Raw genomic sequence first — 26,234 nt, 5'->3', positions numbered from 1 at the left:
TATGTCCACCACACGAAGTCAAATCTTTTGTCACCGTATATTTGACCCCCTTATACTTTACTAACCTCCCACCCCCCTTCCCTCTGGTAACTACCATACTGTTGTCTAGGTCTCTGAGTTTTTGTTTGTTTATTCATTTGTGGCTTTCAGTTTTACATCCCACATATGAGTAAAATCATGAGTGACTTTTTCTGACTTACTTCGCTTCGCCTGATATTCTCAAGATCCACCCATGACAAATGGCAGCATTTCATCTGAGTAGTGTTCCATTGTTCATATGTACCACATCTTTATCCAATCATCTACCAGAGGACACTTCAGTTGTTTTCCATGTCTTGGGCACCGTGAATAATGCTGCAGTTAACATGTATCTTCTGCATATATCTTTTTTTTTTTTTTCTTTTAAATTTCTATGCGCCCAGGAGGCTGGCCCCTCAATTTAAATATCCTGCACAGACTCTTGGCCCTCCCAGCTGTGGGCTGGTGCAAGACTGGGTCCTGGAGCCCTTGTCGAGGGCAGTGGAACCCAGGGACCAGAGGTGGGATGCCCCTGAGCCAGCAGCTGCTAACAGCAGCAAAAGGTGAAAAGGAGATGGGAGTCAGATACGCATCCCAGTCCCAGAGATACCAAGGGAGAGAAGATGCTTTGGGCCCACTGACAGACTGAAGGTTGGCTAGGCTGAGGTGCACACATGTGGAAGAAGTGGAGGTCCAGTGCCAGGGGCAGAGGCTGCAGCCCAGGTGCCTGCCCCAGTGCCAGCTAACCCGAGACAGGAGAGGAGGTTGGCAGTTGTGCCTCTGAGGGACCCAGGCCTTACCCTCCTGTGGAGGGAGGTGGTATGGGGGAAAGCAGGCACTGTAGTCTGAGTACTTGCTGAGGGGTAAGTTTCTGAGCCTTTTGCATGGGTACTTGCACCCCCACCCCCCAGCTCTTCAGAGGTTGATATGGAAGGCATCTTGCAGCCACTGGTCACGGGCATTGTGCATCTGGGGCACAGTGAGGGGAGGTGGGTCTGAAGGCAGGCTGGCATCAGGAGGTTCTTCGTCATCAGATTGGCCAGCATCAGGTGGGTAGGAGCTGTCTGAATGCAGGGAAGATGACAGGTCCTGGCACAGGTGCTTGTAGTCCTGGATTGACTCATACAGGCCCCACAGCTGGCACAGCAGGGACATGTCCAACTGCCGCAACCCCACCATCTCTTTGCGCAGCGACGCTAACGCCCAGTCGAGGCTGACAGGGCGCCGGGGCCAGGGGGACCAGCGGCAGGTCCGGCGTGGGCAGCGCCCATGGCGCCGCGGGGCCCTTCAGGGACGGGGACGCACGGCTCAGCTCGTCGTGGATGCGGCTGCGCTGGCTGTAGACGCGCTCCAGCTCCCGCCACGAGCCCCCGCTCGCGTTCAGGAGACAGCTGAGGCCGCGCGGCAGCGGCGGGAGTCCGGCCAGGGCGCAGCCCGTGCGGTGCCGCCGGGTGCCTCGGCCGAAGGCAGCCCATTCATGGCCGGGCCGGCGCGGAGGACGATGCCCACTCCTTCCCTCCAATGCTCCGCTCGGGCTGCCGCCCTCGGGGCCCGCCCCCCGGGGCCCCACCGGCGAGCCTCTTCTGCATATATCTTTATGAATAAATGTTTTCAAGTTTTTTGGGTAGAAACCCAAAAGAGCGGCTACACGATCATATGGTAACTCTATTTTTTTAATTTTTAAGGGAGCTTCTGTGCTGTTTTTCATAGTGGCTGTACCAGTGTGCCTTTCCAGCAGCAGCGAACGAGGGCTCCTTTTTCTCCACAACTTCTCTGACACTTGTTGTTACTTGTCTTATTGATAATAGCAATTATAACAGGTGTCAAGTGGTATCTCATTATAGTTTTGATTTGCATTTGTATGCCTGCTTAGGAGATGTGTCTGTTCAAGTCCCCTGTCTATTTTTTTAACTGTATGAACATGTTTTTATTTCTCTTGGATAATTAGCCCAGAGTTGGATTTGTAGGTCATATTGTTAGTAAGTGTATGTTTTAACTTTATGGTAAGCTGCCAATGTTTTCCAAAGTGCTTGTACCATTATTATCCTCATTTTACAGATGAGGAAATTAAGGCACTGAAGAATTAAAATAAAATTGGTATATTGATCAAGATTCCGTGAGTACATGCAGCTGTACCAATTCAGTATGTGTATACATTAAAATTAGGCTTTGAAACAGTTTATAGGAGAATATTTACATAAAACTGATGTTATAAAATTTAGAACAAAATTTGTTATATTGAATTTAAAGTTACTATATTTGATGCAAGGAATGAACTAAGTAAACTTTTTTGGTGTTGAAGTAGAAATGTTAATTTGGCGCCTTTTATTTGTTTTTTTTATTGCAGTTTTTTATAAGTTTTAATGGTTAATTTGTGAAGAAGTGAATTAAAAAATATATTAGTAAGGTATAAATGTGTCTCAGATCACAAGTTTGTCATAGTCGTGCATGCTCCATTTGATCAGTCCAATCTTTACTTTGGCTAGTTGTGAAACAGAAAAGAGAAAATTCAAATGGGTAAGTAACCAAAAACAGTAGAAAAATCAATTCAAAAGTATTTAGTTGTGATAAATGATCACAGTCATTTTGTCCACAAAGGGAATCATTATTTGTTATAAAAATAAATTAAAACCACTGTATATTCTAGGTAGAATTTGGTCATTTTTAAAAGCTCCATATATTCTAATGAACATTTAAAATCTTCACCTGAAATGTCTTTTTAGCCCTCCTTTTAACTGCCAAAATTTGTTTTTCTTCTCATTTTTAAAGGATTGCTTGATGGTAGGTCTACATACTTGTGGTGATCTTGCTCCAAATACTCTACGAATATTTACTTCCAATTCTGAAATCAAGGGAGTTTGCAGTGTGGGTTGTTGCTACCACCTTTTATCTGAAGAATTTGAAAACCCACATAAAGGTACAAAGTTCTCCATATCTTATACTTTCATTTATTGCAGCATAATTGCTGCTTTCTAACTCTCTATCTTTTTTGTTGACATTGTTGTCATTTTGAATTAACACTTAAAATAATATCTGATATTCTTTCAATTTTAATATCATCATATCAATTGAAACTTGATGCACTATCACCTTATGCATTTTGTTATACTTCCTTTGCTCATTAAATGGTCTTAGTGTGTGCTGAAAACTGCAAATATTTGAAATTTTAATGTGGTATATATTTTACAGAACTTCTATTTACAACTACTTGTAAGATATACATTTACTAAAATAGTAAAACTAAATTATTTTGTCATGAATATAGAGATGCAAGGTTTGCTTTCATTTTCAAAACCTTTTCAGTTTTGTGAGGAATATTGATTATTTCTCAAAAATTTTTTCTTACTGTATTTTTAAGAATTAACATATTATGATTTTAAAAGCTGCAAAACTGTGCAATGGCATTAAAATAATGGTATTCAAACTGTGCTCCCTGGGCTGAGATGCTGCCTGATGAGCAAAGTATATAGCAGGATTTAAAGCACCACATATACCTTCATCCATAGCAGCTCTTTTTATATGTTATATCTCGTAATAAGATATGGTTTCAAAACTGCTGGTTCAGATCAGATGTTTATTTAGTTTATTAATATTAGCAGTTTTCTTTTCTATTAGTTTAATGAAGTCTTTATCAACATCCAGTGTCCCTTGCTAAGAATTCTTAAGCTAGGAAGTTGTGTGCATATGGATGGTATTGTTTGTTCTTTTCTCAGTTTTAAAATCCAAATGAATAGGAAATTTCTACTTTTTATTTAGTTGTGTATAAGAGGTAAAAATTATCATTATATAATTCTACTGAAATTTGACTGGGTGAGACAGAGGTCATCCATTTAGACCTGGCAAAGGATTTTATAAAAAAGAGTTCATTGAATTTGATTTTTTTATGTCAGAGTTTTTAAAAGTATCTCTTATGAAAGGTGTATAGAAGAAAAATTTTTAATATATAGAGATATATCTATTGAGAGAGAAAAAATTGGCAAAAAGTTAACAATAGTTTAATTTAGATGGAGTATATATGTTTTTCTTGCCATTCTTCTAATTTTATTCAGAGTACAAAAATCTTCAAGATAAAAATTTGGAGAAAATAGTGAACCTAAAAAAAGAAAAAACATATAGTTATAATAAAATATTTACCCAAATATCTATACTATATTACAATCTTTTTGTGCATCTTTTCTAAAAGAAAGAAAAAAACTCTTTAATACAATCAGAATTTTACAGCTTTTAAAATATTAAGTGTATAGTGTTTTCCTGGACCAACAATAGCACAAGATTCTATGAAAGGGAGGTATGGTTCTTAGTTCAAAAATTTCCTCTTCTGTAGGTGCAATGAAATGAGTTTTTAAAAATTTATTTTTGTTGAAAGTATTACAGATGTACCATTTCCTCCCCTCCCCCCTCATCCCCCCTCACCACGTTGACCCTCTCCACTCCCCCACCCCCTCCCCAGGTCTTCACTGCACCATTGTCTGTGTCCATGGGTTATGCATATATGCATATCAATTCTCTGGTTAATCTCTTTGCACCCCCTGCCTTCCCTCTGAAATATGTCAGTCTGTTCCATGCTTCAATGTTTCTGGTTCTATTTTGTTCATCGGTTTATTTTGTTTATTAGATTCCACATATAAGTGGGATCATGTGAAACTTGTCTTTCTCTGTCTGGCTTATTTCACTTAGCATAATATTCTCCAGGTCACACCGTGCTGTCTCAAAGGGTAAGAGGTTCTTCTTTTTTACAGCTGCATAGTATTCCATTGTGTATATGTACCACAGGTTTTTTTTTTATCCATTCATCTACTGATGGGCATGTGGCCTGTTTCTACATCTTAGCTATAGTAAATGACACTGCTAGGGGTTTCTTTAATAATAAGCTCTATTGGGAGTGGGTATCAGTTGGTGTGTCTTTCAATTCAGAGGTATTGTCCTTCAGTATATTAACTTCAGCTGCCTGCTTCCTTCTTTCCTCTTTATCATCATGCTCCCAAAGATGCCTTCCCCTTCCAAAGGCCTCCTCTCTTCTTTACACAGTACCTTCTTAAGACTATCATCTCTGATCCTGTTGGACCCTTGAGGCCATTGCACTGCATCTTCAGGTCACAGATCCACTTTCAGTATTTCTCACCATTTTGAACAAGTGACTAGGAATAGGGAAAAAAATCACTGTTGCTACACTGGCAGCTGCATTTTATACTAGTAGAAGATAATAAGCACTGTGCTTGGCACTTTATCATATATATATATACACATATGTATATAAAAGGCTAATATGCTAAGTGTCCGACTAGCTGCTATGATGCGCACTGACCACCTGGCCTGTGCCCTCTAGCAATCCGGGACCCCTTAGGGGATGTCGGAGAGCTGCAGGCCAGGCCGAGGGACCCCCCACATGAATCCATGCACCAAGCTGTCGTATGTGTTTCTTTCCACGTCTGCGTGGATCAGTGTTTGGGATCTGAAAAGAGGAGCCGCACACAAATGAGAGAGAAAAGACACGAGATAATTTTGAAATATTGGGGGACCAGGCGGGCAAGTCCAGAAGGACTTCCACCGATGCTCAGTCTGCTCCAATCTTATTGATCTAGAGTAGCCCTTAGGGTAAGGAGGTTTCAATGACACACAGATTAGCTCATCAGCAGACAATTTCCAGAAATAGGCAGAATATCTAATCAACAATAATCAACAAAGATTTACATAGGTATCTAAGGAATTAAGTGAACTAAGGTGGGGATGATGCTTCAGCTACCATTATCTAGATTAACTGGGTGGTGCACAGCCCTGACCTTTGCTAGGACTTCAAAGGTTACTAACTTTTGGGGGTCTCTGTCTATACTCAGTTAGAGAAGACAATAAATGGACTCCGGCACCAAGCCTGTAATGTAATAACAAATAATAATACAAGCATAAACTGTGTTTTACATACTCACAACTGTAAACCCATTTTTGCCCACCCCTCTATACTATATAGTACTAATATTCCTTACTAAAATAGAAATCCACCACTATATAGTTTGATCATTATATTTTAACTAACTTACAAGGCCAGATGTTTGTATGCACACGTTAACATATTTCCTGTCATATATCCAGAACTAGGTGCCATGGAGTTATATCTCTGAGTGATCAAGTATGTCATGTGTCTCTCCCTTCACATCTTACACACCTAACCCTCACCCTCACTTTGTTTGCACAGCTGTTTTTGAGTTTGAATTGGGGCAGTGTTGCCCTTTGGGATGTAAATTTGAGTTATTAATAGTCCAACATAGTATACTAGAAAAGTCTGGTATGTATACTGCAACTTTTTATGATGATATGTACTATGTAAACACTATGCATTTTACATGAATATGTTTACCCAATACACTGTGGTAGACCATAGAGGTGGTCTTTCATGAATGTCAATTTTCAAAAGTACCTCAAAGCTCTCTGAGCCACTATGAATACCAAAGTTAGACCATATGTTTTAAAAACTGCCTTTAAATATTTATATATTATGGGCCAGTAGTTCCTAGGAGAACAAGAAATACCAGAAACAGTTTTATTGCAGTGCTTTATAGAATATATATATTTGTTTAAGCTTGACATGTTTCATTGTTTTGTCTTAATATTGATTATCATAGCCGAAACCGGTTTGGCTCAGTGGGTAGAGCGTCGGCTTGCGGACTGAAAGGTCCCAGGTTCGATTCCGGTCAGGGGCATGTACCTGGTTTGCGGGCATATCCCCAGTAGGAGATGTGCAGGAGGCAGCTGGTCGATGTTTCTCTCTCATTGATGTTTCTAACTGTCTATCTCTCTCCCTTCCTCTCTGTAAAAAATCAATAAAATATATTTAAAAAATAATATTGATTATCATAATTAATTCTTCAATACTTATTTCTTCCCCTAGAAGTCAGAGAGAGAATTTCTTTTGGTGGTTTTTCCCAGAAAGGTAGAAACATGCTGTAGGAAACACTACTGGTTACCTGTCCAGATCCACATACCTCTTCCTCCTCACTAACTGATTTTGTTCAGGCAGAGGTTATTGGGAAAACTGAGCCCTTCTGTAGCCTCACAAGCTGGTGAATCTGAATCTAAATTATTACTGTAATTCCATGTGTAGAGTAATGGGTAAGAGACACAGTTCTCAACAGTGAGGTGTGAGGAGCATGTCTTCTAGGAGGTTTCTTGGAATGTTTGTTTGTTGTTCTTAAAACTGAACAAAAGACAAGAACATCACTTTCCTTCTCCACCTCTGGACTTGGTCATCCATATGTGTTTGTTCAGCCTACTATGTATTCTGTCAGAAATTGGTATTAGTGCTCTGAGTCCTGCAAGCCCAGTCTGAGGGATGAAAGATAATTTTATTTTTCCTGGGAGTTTACCTGATCATTTCAGAGGCTTAGGAATGCAGGAGAGGAAAGAAAGAGCTCGGACCCCATATAGTCACACCAGCTGGTATCACTGAGCTTCTTCCTTGGCCTTAATAGGAGCCCCTTCTAGGAGCAGACGTTGTCATGGAATAGATTTGTCTTTGTCTTTCCCCAGGAAGTCTTCTAGTATTATTAGTGCCCTCCAGAAAACTGCAGAACATTAGAGTCAAATATAAATGGTGTAACCTCTGAAAGCCTTTAGTCTACTTTCATGTTTGTTCCCAGCTTTAATGTGTTACAGGACATGAATGTGATTCTCCCAGAGATCCCTCCATTTACTTTTTTTTTTTTTTAATCAGGGGAGGGCTGCAGATCATCTTTTAATGGCACCTTTCAATCTGGTCCTGCCATTTTTATATCAAACACATTTGTCAAGGACATATGATATCTATTCTATTGTAGATTGTACCTCAATTTATGTTACCAGTAGGAATTTACTGGAGGAGACTAGATATGTATATAGTCGCTGTCTTTGTGGATTAACAGTTGGTTTCATCACTGTAAATGTAGAGGCACTTCATCTGGAAATGTGTCTGGAGGTTGAATAAAAATATGTTGAGCACTAGAGGCCCGATGCACGAAATTCATGCAAGGGCCTTGGCCCCAGCCCCTGCCCACCGCCGCTGCTGCCACAGCCAGGGGGCCTCTGCCGTCTCTGCCTTGGCCCTTACCCACTGCGGCTTTGTCCAGAAGGAAGGACGTTCAGTCTAATTAGCATATTATGCTTTTATCATTATAGATATTATTTGAAAATTTAAAATATCCTATATAATAAAAACCTAATATGCAAATTGACTGAATGGTGGAATGACCAGTGGAACGACCGGTTGCTATGATGCACACTGACCACCAGGGGGCAGATGCTCAACGCAGGAGCTGCTCCCAGCCCATAGGCCCCAGGCCAGCCAAGGAGGTGCCAGCAGGCTCTTCCCCCCCCCACCCCCCGATTGCCCCACCGAGGGAGGCAGCCAGCAGTGGCAGCAGGGGGTGGGGCTGGCTGGTGAGCAGGCTGGCACTGCCCCCTGATCACTCTGCCAGTTGCCTCCTGCAGAGGGAGGCGACCAGCAGCAGCGGCAAGGCGATTGGGGGGGTGGGGCCGGCGAATGGGCATTGCCAGGCCAGCCAAGGCAGGTGACAGCGGGGGCCTCCTGATCGTCCCGCCAGTCACCCCACAGATTGGTCCTGATTGCTGGCCAGGCCTAGGGACCCTACCTGTGCAGGAATTTCATGCATCAGGCCTCTAGTTATTTAAAAATAAGCTTCTTTTAATTTTGAGATCTTTCAGTATATAGTATTAACAGGTCATAAGACAGTACTAGCTAGTTAATATCATCATTAAAGCAGGTATGGTATCATCCAGAAAGGTGTGACTCATTTCTTAATCAAGTTAGTAGGAGTGAATTAATCCCATTGCAAAAATTCAGTTGCTATCTTTTCAGTAAAGATTTAACAATACTTTCTATATCATATAATATGTATTTTATTAAATCTTTCTGTTTGCTATGGGTGTTTAATGCTAGAAGTTTAGAGGATGTAGAGCAGTGGTTCTCAACCTTCCTAATGCCGCGACCCTTTAATACAGTCCCTCATGTTGTGGTGACCCCCAATTTCATTGTTACAGATTGAACATAATTAAAGCATAGTGATTAATCACAAAAACAATATGTAATTATATATGTGTTTTCCGATGGTCTTAGGCGAGCCCTGTGAAAGGGTCGTTCGACCCCCAAAGGGGTCGAGACCCACAGGTGTAGAAGAATAAAGCATGATTTCTCTTTTCAAAAAAGCATGTATTTCACTTCCATCTTTAGTGTGGTGGGAGATGTGACTTTTTTCTAAGGAACCCTCTTATTACAGTTCAGCTAGATCTCAGCTAAATTAAAACATGTATTTTTTAAGCATTGCTGAATGTACACAAAAATGGGGGGGAGAATTCTTTGTGGATCAAGAATAATCACAATAAGAGTTAAAAGGAGAGAGGAAGGAGAGGAGTTGAAACCAGATCAGGGAACTGTGAGCCATAAAGGTGCAGACAAGTGTCCTGAGGCAAACGCTTATCACTCTGGAATCTAGACACTAATATTGGGCTTCTGCATGGTTGGGGAGCTGAGCCTGAAAAGCCTATACTAAGCTATGGCATTGAATGAGATAAAGCAGTCTTCATTCAGCTCCATGTAGAAGCAAATTCAAATCCTTGTGGGGGAATACTCCCAAATTCAGGCCCTTGGAATTTCTACAGATTAAAATCTACCAAGTATAAGTTCAAAACTAAATATAAAAAGTGTGGCAAAAGTAGGTTTACAGTTGTAGTAATGGAAAATAATACAATAATTAATAAATACTATAAGAATAAACTCTGTTTCACATACAATTGTAAACCTATTTTTGCCCTACCTTGTATACATTACCTATAATGTATACTGTATATTATCCTATCTTTTACCCCTCCTCCCCATTCAACTAAAAATATTGATTATTGTTAAATTTTCTTTCCTGAAAGCACTGACATACTGGAAAGATCCATAGTATTTATCAAAACAGTATATAGGAGAATGCAGGAGCCCACAAAGAAGATGGAAACACTGAAGCTACAAAGGGTATCTGTGTATCATGGCAAATTTGAACTTTGTTTTTATAGCCCTACAAAGGGTAGGGTACAGATGATAAAGCCTATACTTACACATGCAGAAGGGGGTCCCATATAACAAACATATATAACAAATGCTCAACAAAGAAATAACACAAAAGTATAGATTATGAAAAAAACGGATCCAGCACTGGTTAAACCTAAAGAAATAAGGCACTTGATAAGACATCTTGAGATGAAATAATTACGTTGACAAAGGAATTTGGGAATTCTCAGGGTACTGGGCTGGCTTTGCCCTTCTTAGCAATGAGAAGCAGCAGAAGCTTAGAGAAAAAGGTTTACATTCCAGAGACTACGGGAGCAAGATGATGAGAGCACACTATCCTGGCAAGACAGAGGTCTTATTTAATTTTAAATCGAGACAAACTCACATTTCTTTGTGATCATAAATTATAATTCCTCTTTGGTATTCCTTGAAAGAAAGAAAAAGCTTCCAAATATTCACCTGTTAACTATGAAGTTCTTATTTCTCTCCCAAGCAAGTAATGTTTAACCACAACACATATAATTGCCAGAAGATTGTAAAATGTTTGTGGAAGAAATTATATTCTCTTGAATATAGTAGTAGTTTCACATTTTAAAAACTCAGATCTATACTAAGAAATACATTTTACACATTGTCTGGTATGTAAATTATATAAATAAATAAATAATAAATAAATAAAACTGGTACTGAAATTTTACAAAAAATACTTACTCTTTTTTTGTTGTTAATATTTGTTCTTTGAAAAGTACTGGCTCTTACAACACAATGCATGCCAATGTTTTTATTCCATTTCTTTCTATTAAATTTTATAAAATGTTGGTCACAATCAACTAAATTTGGGAAACACTCAAAAAACTGCATACCCATCAACTGCCGACTTTGCTAGATACCAGGGATTTCTAGATAAAATGATTTAAAGCAATTTACAACCCAATGAGAAGACGTATAACAGGTCAGTTATAATGCTGTGTGATAGGTGCTATCTATAATAATAAAAGGGTAATATGCTAATTAGACCGGATGTCTTCTGGACTTCATTCCGGATGTCCTTCCTGACGAAGCGGGGACTGGAGGGAGGTCAGCTGGGGTCCCAGGGCAGCCGGGGGGAAGCCATCCGGGGTCCTGGGTGCCTGTGGTTGGCATGGGAGAAGCCAGCCCAGGTCCCAGGTGCCTGCCGGCAGCCGGAGGAGGGAAACCCAGGTGCTGGGTCCCGGGTGCCGGAGGGAATCCATTGCCCTCAGCCAGGGGAAGGAAGGCCTGCTCTTGCACAAATTTTCATGCATTGGGCCTCTAGTATTAAATAAGTTTCTTTGGAAGCATAGAGATAGTGATACCTAAATGCTCAAGGGAGTGGAGTCTAAGAACACCACATAGAAGAAGAAACCCTTTGACTAAAATTTTACTTCTGTCTCTGTAGTGCTGTAGCCTTGGATAAATTAGTTAATCTTTTATACGCATGGGATAAAATAACATTAGACCATTGTCAATTGAGATGGAGTAACCATTTCATCTCTTCTGTATGCATGGTCTAGATAAATGAAAAAAAAAAAATTAGTTAATCTTTGTGGATCACCTGTAAATTAGTGGAAAGAGAGGGGTTAAATTAGATGATCTTAGAGGTCTCTGATGACTAATCATATGATCCTGTGACTTGAATGTAACTTTTTGAAACATGCCATTTATTTCAGCTGAACCTCTCCTCTATTTATCATGATGTTTAGTTTCAGTTTTAATCTTTTTTAAAAATTATATTGGGTTTGCATAAACAAATACTCTGGTTTTCTGCTATGGTTCTGTACTTGAATGATAATGTGAAGTTTTTGAAAATCATTTTTTTAAATCTATGCCAGTGTAATAATGGTCATAAATTTTATTTTTCCCAAAGTTTTATAAGTTTACTTTTTAAGAAGTAAAATTATGTAATAATGATTCACAGTAAATGCATATTTAAGTTTTCATTTACTTAACTATTAACAGTTTATTAGTTTGTTCAGTAATTCAGCCATAGGCTATCGGGAGCTATCTCAGCTTGACTAAGGTATTGGTCTTGTAATCTTAGAGCAGATAAGTAGACAATACTGTTAGCCTTGTATATTTAACTGTTTATAAACTTTTGTTACATATCACTTTACTTCTCACCATTTAACTGGGATTATGTCTCAGAAAAATTCTTGCCAATTAATATGGGATGAACACAGAGATTTCTAGATGTACTTGGCAGTCTTTGCACAATTACCTCACACAAACAGCTGTATCTCATCTTCAGTCAGTTGTGTGTTTTCTAGAGTGTTGGCACTGATTTTACTGATATCATAGGGCATCTTTTGCTTCCTAGAAGTAGTTAGATATAGAGTTTTAATACATTTTCCCGTTTCTTTTGCACCTCATTATTTTTTGTGACTAATATAAAGTGGTTCTTGAAGCTCATGCAGATTGCATATATATATATATTCAGCATTATAAAAAGTTCTCTGTGTTTATGATAAATAAAAGAAGTCAAGAATGTAATTAGATCTAAAATAGAAAATTAATATATCCACTTAAAAGAAGTAGTAAGGAGAAATAGTGTATGCTTCAGAGATAAAATCAAAGCTGATAGAAATTCTTACTGGAAAGTTGACTATCAAATGAATATAAAACAGACTTTTCAAAAACTTAATAAATTTACTTATTTTTTTAATTATAGTTGGTATGCAATATTATATTAGTTTGGGGTGTATAATACTTGATTTGACATTTATGTACCTGGAAATGCAGTCACCACACTAAGTATAGTAATAATCTGTCACCATGCTAACTTATCACAATATTATTGACTATACTATTCACCATTTTCACCCCATCCCCCTCCCCACTGGCAACCATTGTTTGATTTCTGTTTATATAAATCTGGTTTTGTTTTGTTCATTTGTTTTGCTTCTTTAGATTCCACATGCAAGTGAAAACATACAGTGTTGGTCTTTCTCTGACTTATTTAATTTAGCCTGATACCTTCAAGGTCCAACCATGTTGTCACAAATGGCAAGATTTCATTATTTTTTATTGGTGAGGAATATTTCATTGTATATGTATACTGTATCTTCTTTATCCATTCCTCTTTTGATGGACATCTAAGTTGCTTCCATATGATGGCAATTGTAAATAATGCTGCAACAAACATAAGGTGCATAAATGTTTTCAAATTAGTGCTTTCATTTTTTTTTTAGATAAATACTCAGAAGTGTAATTGCTGACCATGTATTATTTTAGTTTTTTTAGCAATTTCTATACTGTTCTCCATAGTGTCTGCATAAGTTTGCAGTTCCACCAACAGTGCATAAGGATTCCCTTTTTTCCCCATCCTCACCAACACATGCTACTTGTTGACTTTTGATAATAGCCATTCTTAGGAGTATGAGGTGGTATTTCAATGTGGTTTTGATTTGCATTTCCCTGGTGCTTAGTGATGTTGAGCATCTTTTCATATGTCTGTTGGCCATCTGTATGTCTTCTTTAGGAGAAATGTCCTCTGGCCATTTTTTCAAAACAGGATTAAAAAGAACTAACTTACATTTTACTAGTTTTATAAACAAATTTGGATTTGTATACTTTGGAGCAAATGATCTTGAAAAATATTTTGTTATAAATATGTATTCTCACATTTTTCCCCCATGATAAACAAATTTTAAGCAAGTTGTCCAATTTTTTCTCTTTCATCAGTCTGGCACAGTGAATAAATTTTTCATGGGAAACAATGTGATTTATAATATTAATGTCAACACTGTCTCATTGACTTAATATTTCAGATGTTCCATTTCAAGACTAGAGTCTTGATAAAAGATTATACGGAACCTATAAGAACCATCAGAGGAAATTTGTCTTGCAGAGTGAGAAGTGCCATTGGGAAGCTGCTATCATAGTGTTTGTCAGGCCAACAGTGTTTTCTCTCAGCACCAAACTTTGCCATTATTATAGCCATGCATGAAAATACCAAGACAGTAGTATCTTGATGGATTGCATTAAGAAATAGTGTTTTATGCCCAGCTGGCATGGCTCAGTGGTTGAGCATTGACCTATGAACCAGGAGGTCACCTTTCTATTCCCGGCCAGGGCGTATGCCTCGGTTGTGAGCTTCATCCCCAGTGTGGGGTGTGCAGGAGGCAACCAGTCAGTAACTCTTTCATCGCTGATGCTTCTATCTCTCTGCCCCTCTTCCTTCCTCTCTGAAATTAATAAAAATATATTTTAAAAAAGAAACCATGTTTTATTATAGACATGACTCTGTTAAAGTAATATATATGTTTTTAACTGTGTGTTTAGGGTTTTCTTGTGTATAAGATACTTTACATATTCCCTTGAGATTACATAGCTATACTTTTAACCAAAGGATAAGTGAAGTACCAATGTATTGATGATATAATAGAACTAGAAGTGTAAGAAAAATGAGACACCCTCTAGCTCCTTAGGGAGCTTATGATATAGTGAGGAATTCAAAAGGAATTACATAGAACTTTCATATATGTTTGAGAGTGATATATTCATGCCCCTATGGATCTTAATCAGCTAGGAACATTAACTATTGAAAAAAATGAATGAAGAAGTAATGAATGATGAGCATCTAAACCAAGTGCTATTAAAACTAGAAGAGGGAGTAATTTTTCATAAAGGAAAGCTTTCTAAAAAAGGTGACATTTGCTCTTCATTTAACAAGATGAATGAGATAGTGAAAGAGGTTTTGAGAAAACGTTGTGGAGAAAGGCATAGAGGCAGAAACTATGTTGTATGTTCTGAGTAAGGCAAGTCCATATGGATATATGGCAGAGAGTAAGGTGGGAGTGAAGGTGAAGTTATGAAAATATGAAAAATAAATAATAACAATAAATTTTCTTTAAAAATAAAATATAGCATGAAAGAAAAACAAATTAGGGCCAGATTGTGAGAGCTCTGAATGGTATGCTGAGACCTTTGAATATTATTCAGTAAGAGACAAAGTATACTTTGTTCCATAAAAATATCTTTTATGTATTTGTTTAATGCAAAAGAGTTGCATAAATTCATCTACATTTTTTAGCATGGAGCTAGATCAGAGACAGGGAGACTAGTTAGGAAGCAGCTGTGAATGTCAAAGCAAGGATACATTAGGTAAGAATCATAGAAGTCAATAACTGCCAGGACTTTTCAAAGGTAAACCAACTGACTTGGTGACAGATGGTGGGGAAATGGGTGGGGGGAGGGGCAATGAGGGGTAAAGATAATGGCAAGGTTTTAGCTTGGTTAATTATATAATGATGTTATTGGGGAAAGATCAGATTTGTGGGCTCAGGAAATTAGTTTGGTTTTGCATATATTTAATTTTAGAAATGTTAAGCAAACAGTTTAAAATTTTTATTTAGAAATTCAGAAAGAAGATACTGGAGATATGGAGAGATTAAATTTAAAGGAGTAGATGTTAATTGCTCAAGAAAAGAATTTAAAGAGTGGAAACAGAAAACTTGCCATAATGTAATATTGAGTACACACTACGTTTGAAGAGTGGGCAGAAGAAAGGGCCTTTGAAAAGAAGAACCTGTTATCAAAACCAAAAGAGAAGCAAGTTTTAACAGAGAATTTTAATACTATGAAATTTATGGACTGGTCAAATAAAATGATGGCCAAGATTGATTATTTTTGTTGACTTCAGAGATGGCATTCTAAAGAGTGGAAAGCCAGAACAGATTGTATTAGTTTAGTCATCCTCTATTCATTAAATAAACAGTTTCTTTTATCCTACTAAGTACCAGGTAACGTAAAACTCGTAGAAAAATAACTTCATAGTGCAGAAGTAGAAGTAAATATTAATTTTTTAGAATCACAGTCATTATAACATTATTCAAGCACTTATTATGTACTTAGCACTGTTTTAAACCCTTACCTACATTTTTATTTAATATCAAAACTGTTGCAGTAGTTTTCCTCTCTGCAGATAGGGAAACTGAGTTACAAAGAGAGTAACTTTCCCAAGATGACACAAAGCTGGTAAGTACGGTAGCCAGTTAAAATAATAAAAACACACATTGATCAAAGCTGCTATGAAGCAGTGCTAATGGATGGGCTAAAAACATAACATAGCAATGCTAATGAAGAAAAGCTTGAGTAGTGGGGAGGCAAAGTTAAAAAATTAATTGTGATACTTCCATGAGAATATTGGATGTAAGTTTTGCTAGTTTGCTATGACAAGTAATTCTTGAGGTTAAGTTACTTGTTTTATAAACATCTATATTTATTATCACCTATTTTAGCATGTATCTTACTTTTTTCTACAATAGTAGTTCATTCATTCTTTCATTCATTCAAAAATATATATTGAATTTGAGATAGCACCAGTGAACAAAAGAGACAAAAATCCCTGTGTACAGAGAGCTTACATTATATTCTAATGGAGACCAGGGCAACTGTGTGGGTTGGGAGGGGGGTAGACACAATAAACAATAAATAACTTAAGTAAATAAATTAAATAGGGAGACAGAGGTAGCCTCATTAAATGGTGAGATTTCAGCAAAGAGTTGAAAAAGGTAAGTGAGTTACAAAGTAGATAGCTGGGGGAAAATCATTCCATACAAGAAGACAATCTGGTGTGTTTGAGGAATAACAAGAACAGTAGGAGATTAGGGAACAGTAGGAGAGGAGAGGAGATAAGAGAGGTCAGAGCTTTGGGTGGAGGTTTTTATAGAGCTGTGTAGGACACTACAAGTCTTTTACTCTAAGAGAAATGGGAATCAGGGAGTTAAACAAGCAGATGGTACTCATCAATTAGAATAATTTGAATTTTGTTTACAAATGGATTTTTTTTTTATGTTTCTTCTTTTTTTTATTATTATTAGTTAAGGTATTACAAATGTGTCCTCATCCCCCCCATTAACCCCACCCCCCCCCCCCCCCCCCCCCCGCACACTCATGCTCCCATCCCCTTGTTGTCCATGTCCATTGGTTTGGCTTAAAGACATATATACAAGTCCTTCGGTTGATCTCTTCCCCTTACCCCCGCCCTCCCCTACTTTCCTTCTGGGGATTGATAGCCTGATTGCTGTTTCTCAGTCTTTGGGTCTGTCCCTTTTCATCAGTCTATGTTGTTCTCTATAATCCACAAATGAGTGAGATCATGTGGTATTTATCTTTCTCTGACTGGCTTATTTCACTTAGCATAATGCTCTCCAGTTCCATCCATGCTGTTGCAAAAGGCAAGAGTGCCTTTTTTTTTTTTTTTTTTTTTTACCGCAGCATAGTATTCCATTGTGTATATGTACCACAGTTTTCTAATCCATTCATCTGCTGATGGGCACTTAGGCTGTTTCCAAATCTTAGCTATGGTGAATTGTGCTGCTATGAACATAGGGGTGCATATATCCTTTCTGATTGGCGTTTCTGGTTTCTTGGGATATATTCCTAGAAGTGGGATCACTGGGTCAAATGGGAGTTCCAATTTTAGTTTTTTGAGGTAGCTCCATACTGTCTTCCATAGTGGCTGCGCCAGTCTGCATTCCCACCAGCAGTGCAGAAGGGTTCCTTTTTCTCCACATCCTCTCCAACACTTGTTTGTTGATTTGTTGATGATAGCCATTCTGACAGGTGTGAGATGATAACGCATTGTCGTTTTGATTTGCATCTCTCGTATAATTAGTGACTTTGAGCATGTTTTCATATGTCTTTCGACCTTCTGTATGTCCTCTTTCAAAAAGTGTCTATCTAGGTCCTTTGCCCATTTTTTTATTGGATTGTTTATCTTCCTTTTGTTAAGTTTCATGAGATCCCTGTAAATGTTGGAAATTAAACCCTTATCGGTGGTATCATTGGCAAATATGTTCTCCCATGTAGTGGGTCTTCTTGTTGTTTTGTTGATGGTTTCCTTTGCTGTGCAAAAGCTTTTTATTTTGATGTAGTCCCATTTGTTTATTTTCTCTTTAGTTTCCATTGCCCTAGGAGCATTATCAGAGAAGAAGTTTCTTCGGTATATGTTTGCGATTTCGCTGCCTGTGGATTCCTCTAGTATTTTTATGGTTTCCCGTCTTACATTTAAGTCTTTTATCCATTTTGAGTTTATTTTTTGGATTATTTACAAAGATACAGGTGAAGAGGAAGGGAAATAGTGTAGAAATTGGGGGCTTACCATGCCTGTGTAAGGGGAGAAAGAAGTAACTGAAACCTTAAAGGAGAATGATTTAAGAATTGGCTGCCTTTAGAGGTGACCTTCAATCAGTGGGTGGCTGCCCCTCAGAGAGGCAGCCAAAAGTATGAATATTCTGACCTTAGTCTTTTCTGTCTCCAGTCTTCTGCCTAGACTCACCATTGGCCAAACACAGTCAACAGCTAGATGGTATAGGAACCAATTGACAAAGTCCATATGAGTCAGCATCCAGAGGGGTACCTCTAATCAAATGTATCTATATCATCTTTTGTGACTTGTCTTCCACCTTTCCTCAAATTTCAAAATTTCAAATTTCAGAATTCAGTCTGTCATTATCAAAATTGCATATGTTCTGTAACCTCTTCTCTGAAATTTCCTTTATTCTCTTTCTAATAAAAAACCTAACTTTTTCCTAAAGAAACACACTTCCCATATACCTCAAGCAGTGGATTTTTCTGTTTCACATAACTTGTGTGAGATAATTAGCTTCCTTAATGCTACTTCTACACTGTGTATCATCTAATGCTATTTGAGAAATCACCCCAAAATTAAATGGCTTAAAGCCACATAATTTTTATTATTTCTCACAGTTTCTGTGGATCAAGAATTTGGGAGTAACTTGGGTGTGAGTTTCTTATATTCTATTCTTTTTCCTAGAAACAGTATATCCCTTTCAATGGAATGAATTTTCCAGAAATACTGTTGTACTTGCAATTTAATATTAAGTAGTCATCTTTTTCAAAGTTTTCTTTAGATTATTACTGAGGTAGGATTGTTCTACCTTTTTCAGGCAAGTAGACATGCTTTTTTCCTAGCAGTATAAGGTGAATTGCAGAGCAGTGATGGTACACTAATTATATCTTTCATTACAAATTCACTGTATATTTTTTAAGTGGGTTTCTCTTCACTTTTGTGCAATAAGTTGACTTTAGTCTCCTCTTTCCCAGTATAACAAGTTCATTTTTTAGGCACTTGGTTGAGATATTACAAGTTAGGAAATTGCTAGTATTATCATTTTAAATTATAAGATAAGCTAGTTTTATGTTTTTTGGTATTAACTAATTCTTTTAAAACCTAGTTTGTTTCTTTGGGTTTTTTTTTCTTTCATTAGATCTTCCCTTAATCTCATGGTATGCTTCCTCAGTTAAGTCTCTGCTCAAATATCACACCCTCAAAGAAGACTTCTGCATAATTAGGACAAAACTATCCAACTGTGGATACTTTGTGAGTGTTTCTGAGACACGGCTTCCTGCATCCCCTGGGTTTTGCTTCAACACAATCATCATATTCTGATTATTCCAGTTTGACATACAAATTTTGCCATATTCCGAGAGTGCTGAGCTATAAAAAGTTTGGAAAGCATTGCATTAAGATAAAGATTTAGATGTGAAGTTGTTCAGACTCAAAGTAACAGTGACAGAGGGAAAATTTACTTTTCAATCCAAAAGTAGGTGATTGGAGCGGAGCTCTATAACGGAAAGTCTCCCAAGAACCCAGAATCCTTTTATTTTGTTGCGCCATCCTGTGCTGCTCGTTTACATGGTCCTAGGTGGCTTCCCCCTCCCTTTGAGCATCTGACCTAGAATTTGCACACATCATTTCTGCCCACATTCAGTTCTGCAAAACTTAGTCTTGTAGCTATCCTAATGGCTGCACTTGAGTCTGGGAATTGCAGTCTCTAATCTGAACAGCTAAAAATTGAGCGCTATCTTAATACAAGGGACAAAGAGAGAATGGATGGAGAGGAGGAAGAACTCCATCTCTGTAATGCTTTACCCTTTACAGTAAGATCTAGGTGTTTCTGTCTATTTGTAAGAAGAAAATTAAACTACTTATAGTAGCCCTTTCATTTAGAAATAATTGTCTGAGTTAAATCATAAAGCCCTCTCAAGCCTCTGTTTCAAGTCATCTTGGAAACAGAGGAAGTGGTCCAGGGTCCCTAGGACCTGGATAAGTTTCAAGGGCTCCATGAGTCCTATGTAATTGTAAGTGAAGCTGTTTATATATCTTGGAGGTTAAGAGCGTGGCCTCTGAAATCAGACTTCCTGGAATTAAATTCAAGCTGTGCCATGTGCTAGATTTGCAGTTTAGGCAAGCAATTCACTTAACCTTTCTGTGCTCAGTTTCCCTATCTGAAACATGAGAATAAGAGTATACCTACTTCATAGAATTGCTGTGGGGACCAGTTAATACATTTAAAACACTTATAATAGTGCTAAAAATATTAAATGCTATGTAAATAGTAGCATTATTATTTCCATTCCCGGGAGGTCCATATCTTCCATCTGATTATTAGTAGGGTCTATTATAAATCTTAAGTTATTACCTGAAAGAAAACATTTTCACAGGCTTATGATCGCTATGAAATTTAAACTTTCTTTATTTTAATCTAAAATCATCTGATCCTACATAGCACAAAAGTTTATTTAATGGAATTTGCCTCCATATTTTCTTTTAGAGTTTTCTTGTTTTCAAGTTTTTAGTTCGGTTTTTCATTTTAATCTAATAGAATAATTTCACTTATCACAATTTTATTTTGTCACAGTTTTGATAAAATTTAAGCTCTTATTTTTCAGGCTTTAATTTAAAATAGAAATTGGTTTTCTTTTTCAAAAACTTTGTAATAGTTCTACATAAGGTTTTTAAGCATCAGCAAGTTGAATATGTAACTACATCAGTTGGACAAGCAATGAATGTTGATTTTTGTTATTGTTACTTGAACCATAAATGCAATTGAGCCAGATTGAATCACAGTTGAAAATATTTCAGCCTCTTAATATGATGAAAAAAGAAAAGCCTTTACAGCTGTTCTTTTTTTTGAAAAGTGAACAGTGGCTGAAAAAAATGATACTTCAACATTGTTAGGAGTGAATTAATATTGTTCTGTAATAAACTGCCAAATGTCATATTTGATAGATCATTTTTCTAGAAAGTCAGGTCAGCAATAAATGTCCAGTATCTCATTAATCATCTACTATACACTGAACATGAAAAGTATTTCTATTTTAAACTGCTTTTGCTAAATCTTACAGAAATAATTTTGGTTGGTTTTAAATTGTTGGCGCTTAAACACCAACAGCTGTTGTTGAGAAAATACCATTTTCATTACATTAATATGCTTTCAATTAAGAATCTGGAATGAACTGTTAAACATTACCACTTTCATGTTGAACTACTGTTTGACTCTCTCAGTGATTGATTTGCTTTCTCAATAGATTATTTACTTTAACTGAAAGAGGAAGAATTTTATTGAAATAATCCATATTTTCCCCCATCTGCAGAATGTACCCAAGAAAAGTGGGGATTTCCAATGTGCCACTATTTAAAGGAAGAGAGATGGTCGTGTGGTCGCAATGCCAGAATGTCAGCATGTTTGGTATGATTGCATTTTTTTCTGGACTAAGAACTTTATCCAGATGTTGCAGAATGTATTGTTTTTGGCTAATACCATGCATTAAATGCCACATTTTGCAGAGCATCATCATTGATGCATTTCAAATTATGGGAAAAAGCACTTTCTCTCCCAACATTATCACTCTACATGCAGTATGGTAACAGTTTATAGTTATACTATAATCTACTTAATTTTTAAATATAATTACTTCAGTTGTTATATAAAATGTACCAGCTACCAAGTCTTTTTTTTTTTTGTAAGATTTTTTATTGATTTTTAGAGAGAGAGGAAGGTGAGAGGGAGAGCAACATTGATTGGCTACCTCCTGCATACACCTACTGAAGATCGAGCCTGCAACCTGGGCTTGTGCCTTTACCGGGAATTGAACAAACAACCTTTCAATGCACAGACAACACCCAACCAATTGAGCCACATCAGCCAGGGCAACCAGGTCTTAAACAGAGAATTAGTTCAGTGCTCTATCCACAGCTCTGTGGTGTGTTTGTGTTTATAGAAGATAATTTGGTCTCCTAATTTTTATAGAATAGGAAAAATATTATTAAGCTACCTGGAATATGAAATAACTATCTAGTTAAATAAAACCTTTATTGTGCTTGATTTGTCTAATGTCCTTAGACCTAGAACACTTTATCCCATGGTCTTCTCTGGTTTTGGTGCTATAATGGTTTAAAAAGGAACAGCTGCAGGTCAAACAGTGCGTTATTTTTGTCATCAGAAATTTAAAATATGGTTGATTAAATAATGTGTTTAATGTTTAACACCAAGATAAATTAATATTATAAGACCATTATATCTATGCTAATAACATTGCAATATAAAAAAATGTGTACCAGTATTCTAAATCATGTATCATAGAATTATTTTAGAAATCTACTTATGCTCAAATAATAATTTATTTTTATATGTCCTCTTAATATTCCTTTTTGCAACCTTATCTTGTTCTCTATTTATATCTGTAAATGATACATGTTCAAGGTATTGTTAGAATGGCAGGTCATTCTTAGAATGACTTGGTTCCAAGAATGCTGGCAGGCAGGATTCTACCTCATGCCATCAGGTAAGAAATGAAATAGTCTTTCAATATAGGGAGTCTGACTATTCTAACAGAAAAGGCCTAAAGGGTATTTCTCAGTGAAACAGGACAGATCTCACCTTTATGGTGAGGCCCACAATTAATAGTCCTCCCTCATAAGCACAGTGCTTCTACTCAGGTCTGTGATATCCCCATTTGAATTGTCAGTAGATGGCTAAAAATCTATGAAAGAATCAAGATTCAATAAACAAATAGAAAAAAAAGCAACTTGGAGGTAATGGACACTATCCAAAAGAAAATAGTTACTAACATCCCAAAGAAAGAGAAAAGAATGTATCCACAAAACAGGAATGTACACTATAAGCATAAACATTCAAAAAAATAAAAAGAAGTGTTTTTGAAAAGTAAATTCCAAAATATAGAATTTGTAGACCGTGGGAGGCCTCTCTCTAAATTTCATTCCAGTTCCTGCCCACCTGGACTTCTTTTTTTGATGCTAGAGTCATCCTGGAAAGCATAAGGAATATTTATTGTGGTGCATCTTGTTTTATTGCCTTTTGCTCTAAAACTGATCGGTTCCACGAATAGTCAAAGCTTTTTTTTTTTTTTTTTAAGGGGCTTTTTTTATGCTGTAGTTGTTTTTTAAATACCTTTCTGGTGATGCCTTCAGATACATTGTTAAGGGCACTAACCAGAAATAAACTTTTAATTAGATTAGTGCAATCTTGTAAACATACTTTAAGCCTAACAAAACTGCAAAATATTTTTTGTATGAAGTGAATACTTGCTATATTGTCTTCATTATCTTTATTTGTTGGCCAAGGGAAATATTAATATTTGTAAGACACTTCTTATTACCTATGTGATTATCTTTTATTATGTAATCAAAGTTTATAATTTGTATTTCTAAAATAAACTCATCAGCAACACATACTGAAAGTAGCCTTGTGTTATGTGATATTTTATTGACATCAAATAACTTATTGTTAAAAACTATTTTGTATTCAGTTCAGCCTTTTAGCAAAAGCCATAACGAAAATCTAATTTGAAATTGGTACAAGTACTATAAATGAAAACTCATTGTTTTCTTCAATAATAAACCTGTTCTGGGTCTATTTCTCTTTAATAGAAAAATTATATAATTATCTCCTGTATTCATAAAACTCTGGCACTAGATATTCAGTGAAGGTACCCTTCAAGTCAATGGGAAAATTACTTTTTTTCTAAAATAATTTCTGTAAAACAAATTTTCATACAATGAACTCTTCTTCCCACTGAATCTACATGGTATGAAGTACGAGAAATAAATTAGAGTTCACAGAGCAAGTTTTATGTCCCTGCTCAGCTGCTAACTAGCTACATTACTTTACCTCATCAGTGACCTTGTGCATCTGCGAAAATTGCACTTAACAAGATATTTTGTAAATTATTCTTCAGTTTTATAATTATACTAGAGGCCCGGTGCACAAAAATTTGTGCACTCACGGAGGAGGGGGGGCCCTCAGCCCGGCCTGTGCCCTCTCGCAGTCTGGGACCCCTCAGGGGATGACCACCTTCTGGCTTAGGCCCGCTCCCCGGGGGATTGGACCTAAGATGGCAATCAGACATCCCTCTGGCAGCCCGGCAGCCCTTGGGGGATGTCCACTTGCCAGCGGGGAGCAGGCCTAAGCTGCAGTCGGATATCCTTAGCGCTGCTGAGGAGGCAGGAGAGGCTCCCACCACCACCGCTGTACTGGCAGCCATCAGCCTGGTTTGTGGCTGAGCAGAGCTCCTCCCATGTGAGAGCACCCTGACCACCAGAGGGCAGCTCCTGCATTGAGCGTCCGCCCCCTGGTGGTCAGTGTGTGTCATAGTGACCAGTCATTCCCAGTCTTTCTGCTGTTAGGGTCAGTTTGCATATTACCCTTTTACTATATAAGATAGAGGCCTGGTGCACAGGAGGGGGCCTGCTGGTTTGCCCTGAAGGGTGTCCTGGATCAGGGTGGGGGTCCCGTTTGGGTGCCTGGCCAGCCTGGATGAGGGGATGATGGCTGTTTGCAGCTGGTCACACCCCCTTCAGGGTGGGGGTCCCCACTGGGGTGCCTGGCCAGCCTGGGCGAGGGGCTGAGGGCCATTTTCAGGCTGGCGGGTGACTGAAGCTCCCAACCTCTCCTTTTTTTCTTTTTTTTTATTCTGGGATTTATTTACCTTCTATAGCTGTCACTGGAGCGGAGAGCTGGCTCCAGCTCTGAGGCTGTGGCTGGCTGAAAGCTGGTATCTGGGTTTGTTTAGCTTCTATAATTGCAACATTGTTGCATCCGGAGCTCAGAGCTGGGCTGCAGCAGATGGGGAACCTTGGCTTCCTCCGTCACTGGAGCAAGCAAGCCTCATGTTTGCTTCAGCTGCATGGCTGCTGGCCGCCATCTTGGTTGACAGTTAATTTGCATATCTCCCTGATTAGTCAATGGGAAGGGTAGCAAAGTTATGGTTAATTACCATGTTTCTCTATTATTAGATAGGATGATAATTCAGCTATATCTAAAAAGTATTATTTATCAAAACAGAAATCTGAAGCAAATATGGGTATTTTAAATTTGAATAGAAAGTATATGCAGATCCATTATGTTTTTGGTACTTTTCTTTATGTTTGAAATATTTTCTAATTAAAATGTCAGTTAAAATATTTTAATCTAAATTATTTATAAAACTATGTGAGTGTAGAAATGTATGTCTCTAAAAAATGAAAGTTTCAGTAGGCTCTATTCCACATTTAAATTCTAATAAATCTTTCATATATATCTTTTATATATTGGGTTAAGAGTATTTTTTAGAAATATTAGGAGATTTTTGTAAAAATATTTTGGATCTTAAGAAGATACAAATTTAAAATCAGCTACATATAAAATTATAAAAATATGTATTAACTTTCTCTTCTACTTGGCACTTGATCATGTATGAATTTGAGTTGAATTTGCAGACCAAAAATATATGTACTTTTCTAACTAAACATTTACTTATAATCTGTTCATTTTTTTAATGAGAGATGCCTTCTATGTTTACAAAAATTAGAAGAAAACAGCTTAAAAGTAGTATATAAATGTCTATGTATATGCATAAGAATAGCTCTAGATTTATCCGATTGTTTTAGCTACCCTAAAAGTGAGCCAAGAATATGTCATTTCATTTCTTTCCTGTTTTCTAATGCCTTCTAAAATTCAAGGATTATATACAGTAGGGGTGTGTGTTTGTGTATGTGACACACGTATATTATAAATCAGCCCTAAATTATATAAGTAAACTAGTTAACATTCCTTAATGATGTTAACACTTTTACGTGTATAAACATACATGTTATCACTTAATTAATCTTTTTAAATGTCACTTTTACAAGCCTTTATACAGTATGTTTATAAGTCTTATATGATAAGACTAAATATATCAGCCGTCTTAGTCTTATTTTTTTTTTTTTCTCCTTAAAGGCACTGGAGCGGGTTGCAGTTGGCCAAGGGGTAAGTTATCTGGTGTTTATATGATTCAGCTGATGAACAGGATAGTTTTCTCTCAAGTGCTCCTCATACTTGACCTGCTGATGAACTTAAAACCTGATGGA

At 37.3% G+C, this 26,234-nt stretch overlaps 1 protein-coding gene and 1 pseudogene across 8 annotated transcripts in view; one reads left to right on the top strand and one right to left on the bottom strand.

Moving 5' to 3' along the window:
• METTL25 (methyltransferase like 25) overlaps nt 1–26,234 on the top strand; it is a 103,157-nt gene that overhangs the window by 29,294 nt on the left and 47,629 nt on the right. For all 8 annotated transcript variants that reach the window (XR_004965889.1, XR_004965888.1, XM_036298167.1 and 5 more), the window contains 3 exons: nt 2,788–2,935; nt 21,479–21,573; nt 26,104–26,133. Coding sequence is in view for 6 of the 8 variants with exons in the window: in XM_036298167.1 (XP_036154060.1) it covers nt 2,788–2,935; nt 21,479–21,573; nt 26,104–26,133 (273 nt within the window). In the remaining 2 variants the exon portion in view is untranslated. The remainder of the gene's footprint in view (nt 1–2,787; nt 2,936–21,478; nt 21,574–26,103; nt 26,134–26,234) is intronic.
• On the bottom strand, nt 910–1,497 carry LOC118650167 (annotated as a pseudogene).

Source organism: Myotis myotis, unplaced genomic scaffold (assembly GCF_014108235.1).
Source record: "Myotis myotis isolate mMyoMyo1 unplaced genomic scaffold, mMyoMyo1.p scaffold_m19_p_3, whole genome shotgun sequence".
Lineage (NCBI taxonomy): Eukaryota > Metazoa > Chordata > Mammalia > Chiroptera > Vespertilionidae > Myotis > Myotis myotis.
The sequence above is the reverse complement of the archived record's forward strand: the minus strand, read 5'-3'. Positions and strand labels throughout refer to the sequence as shown.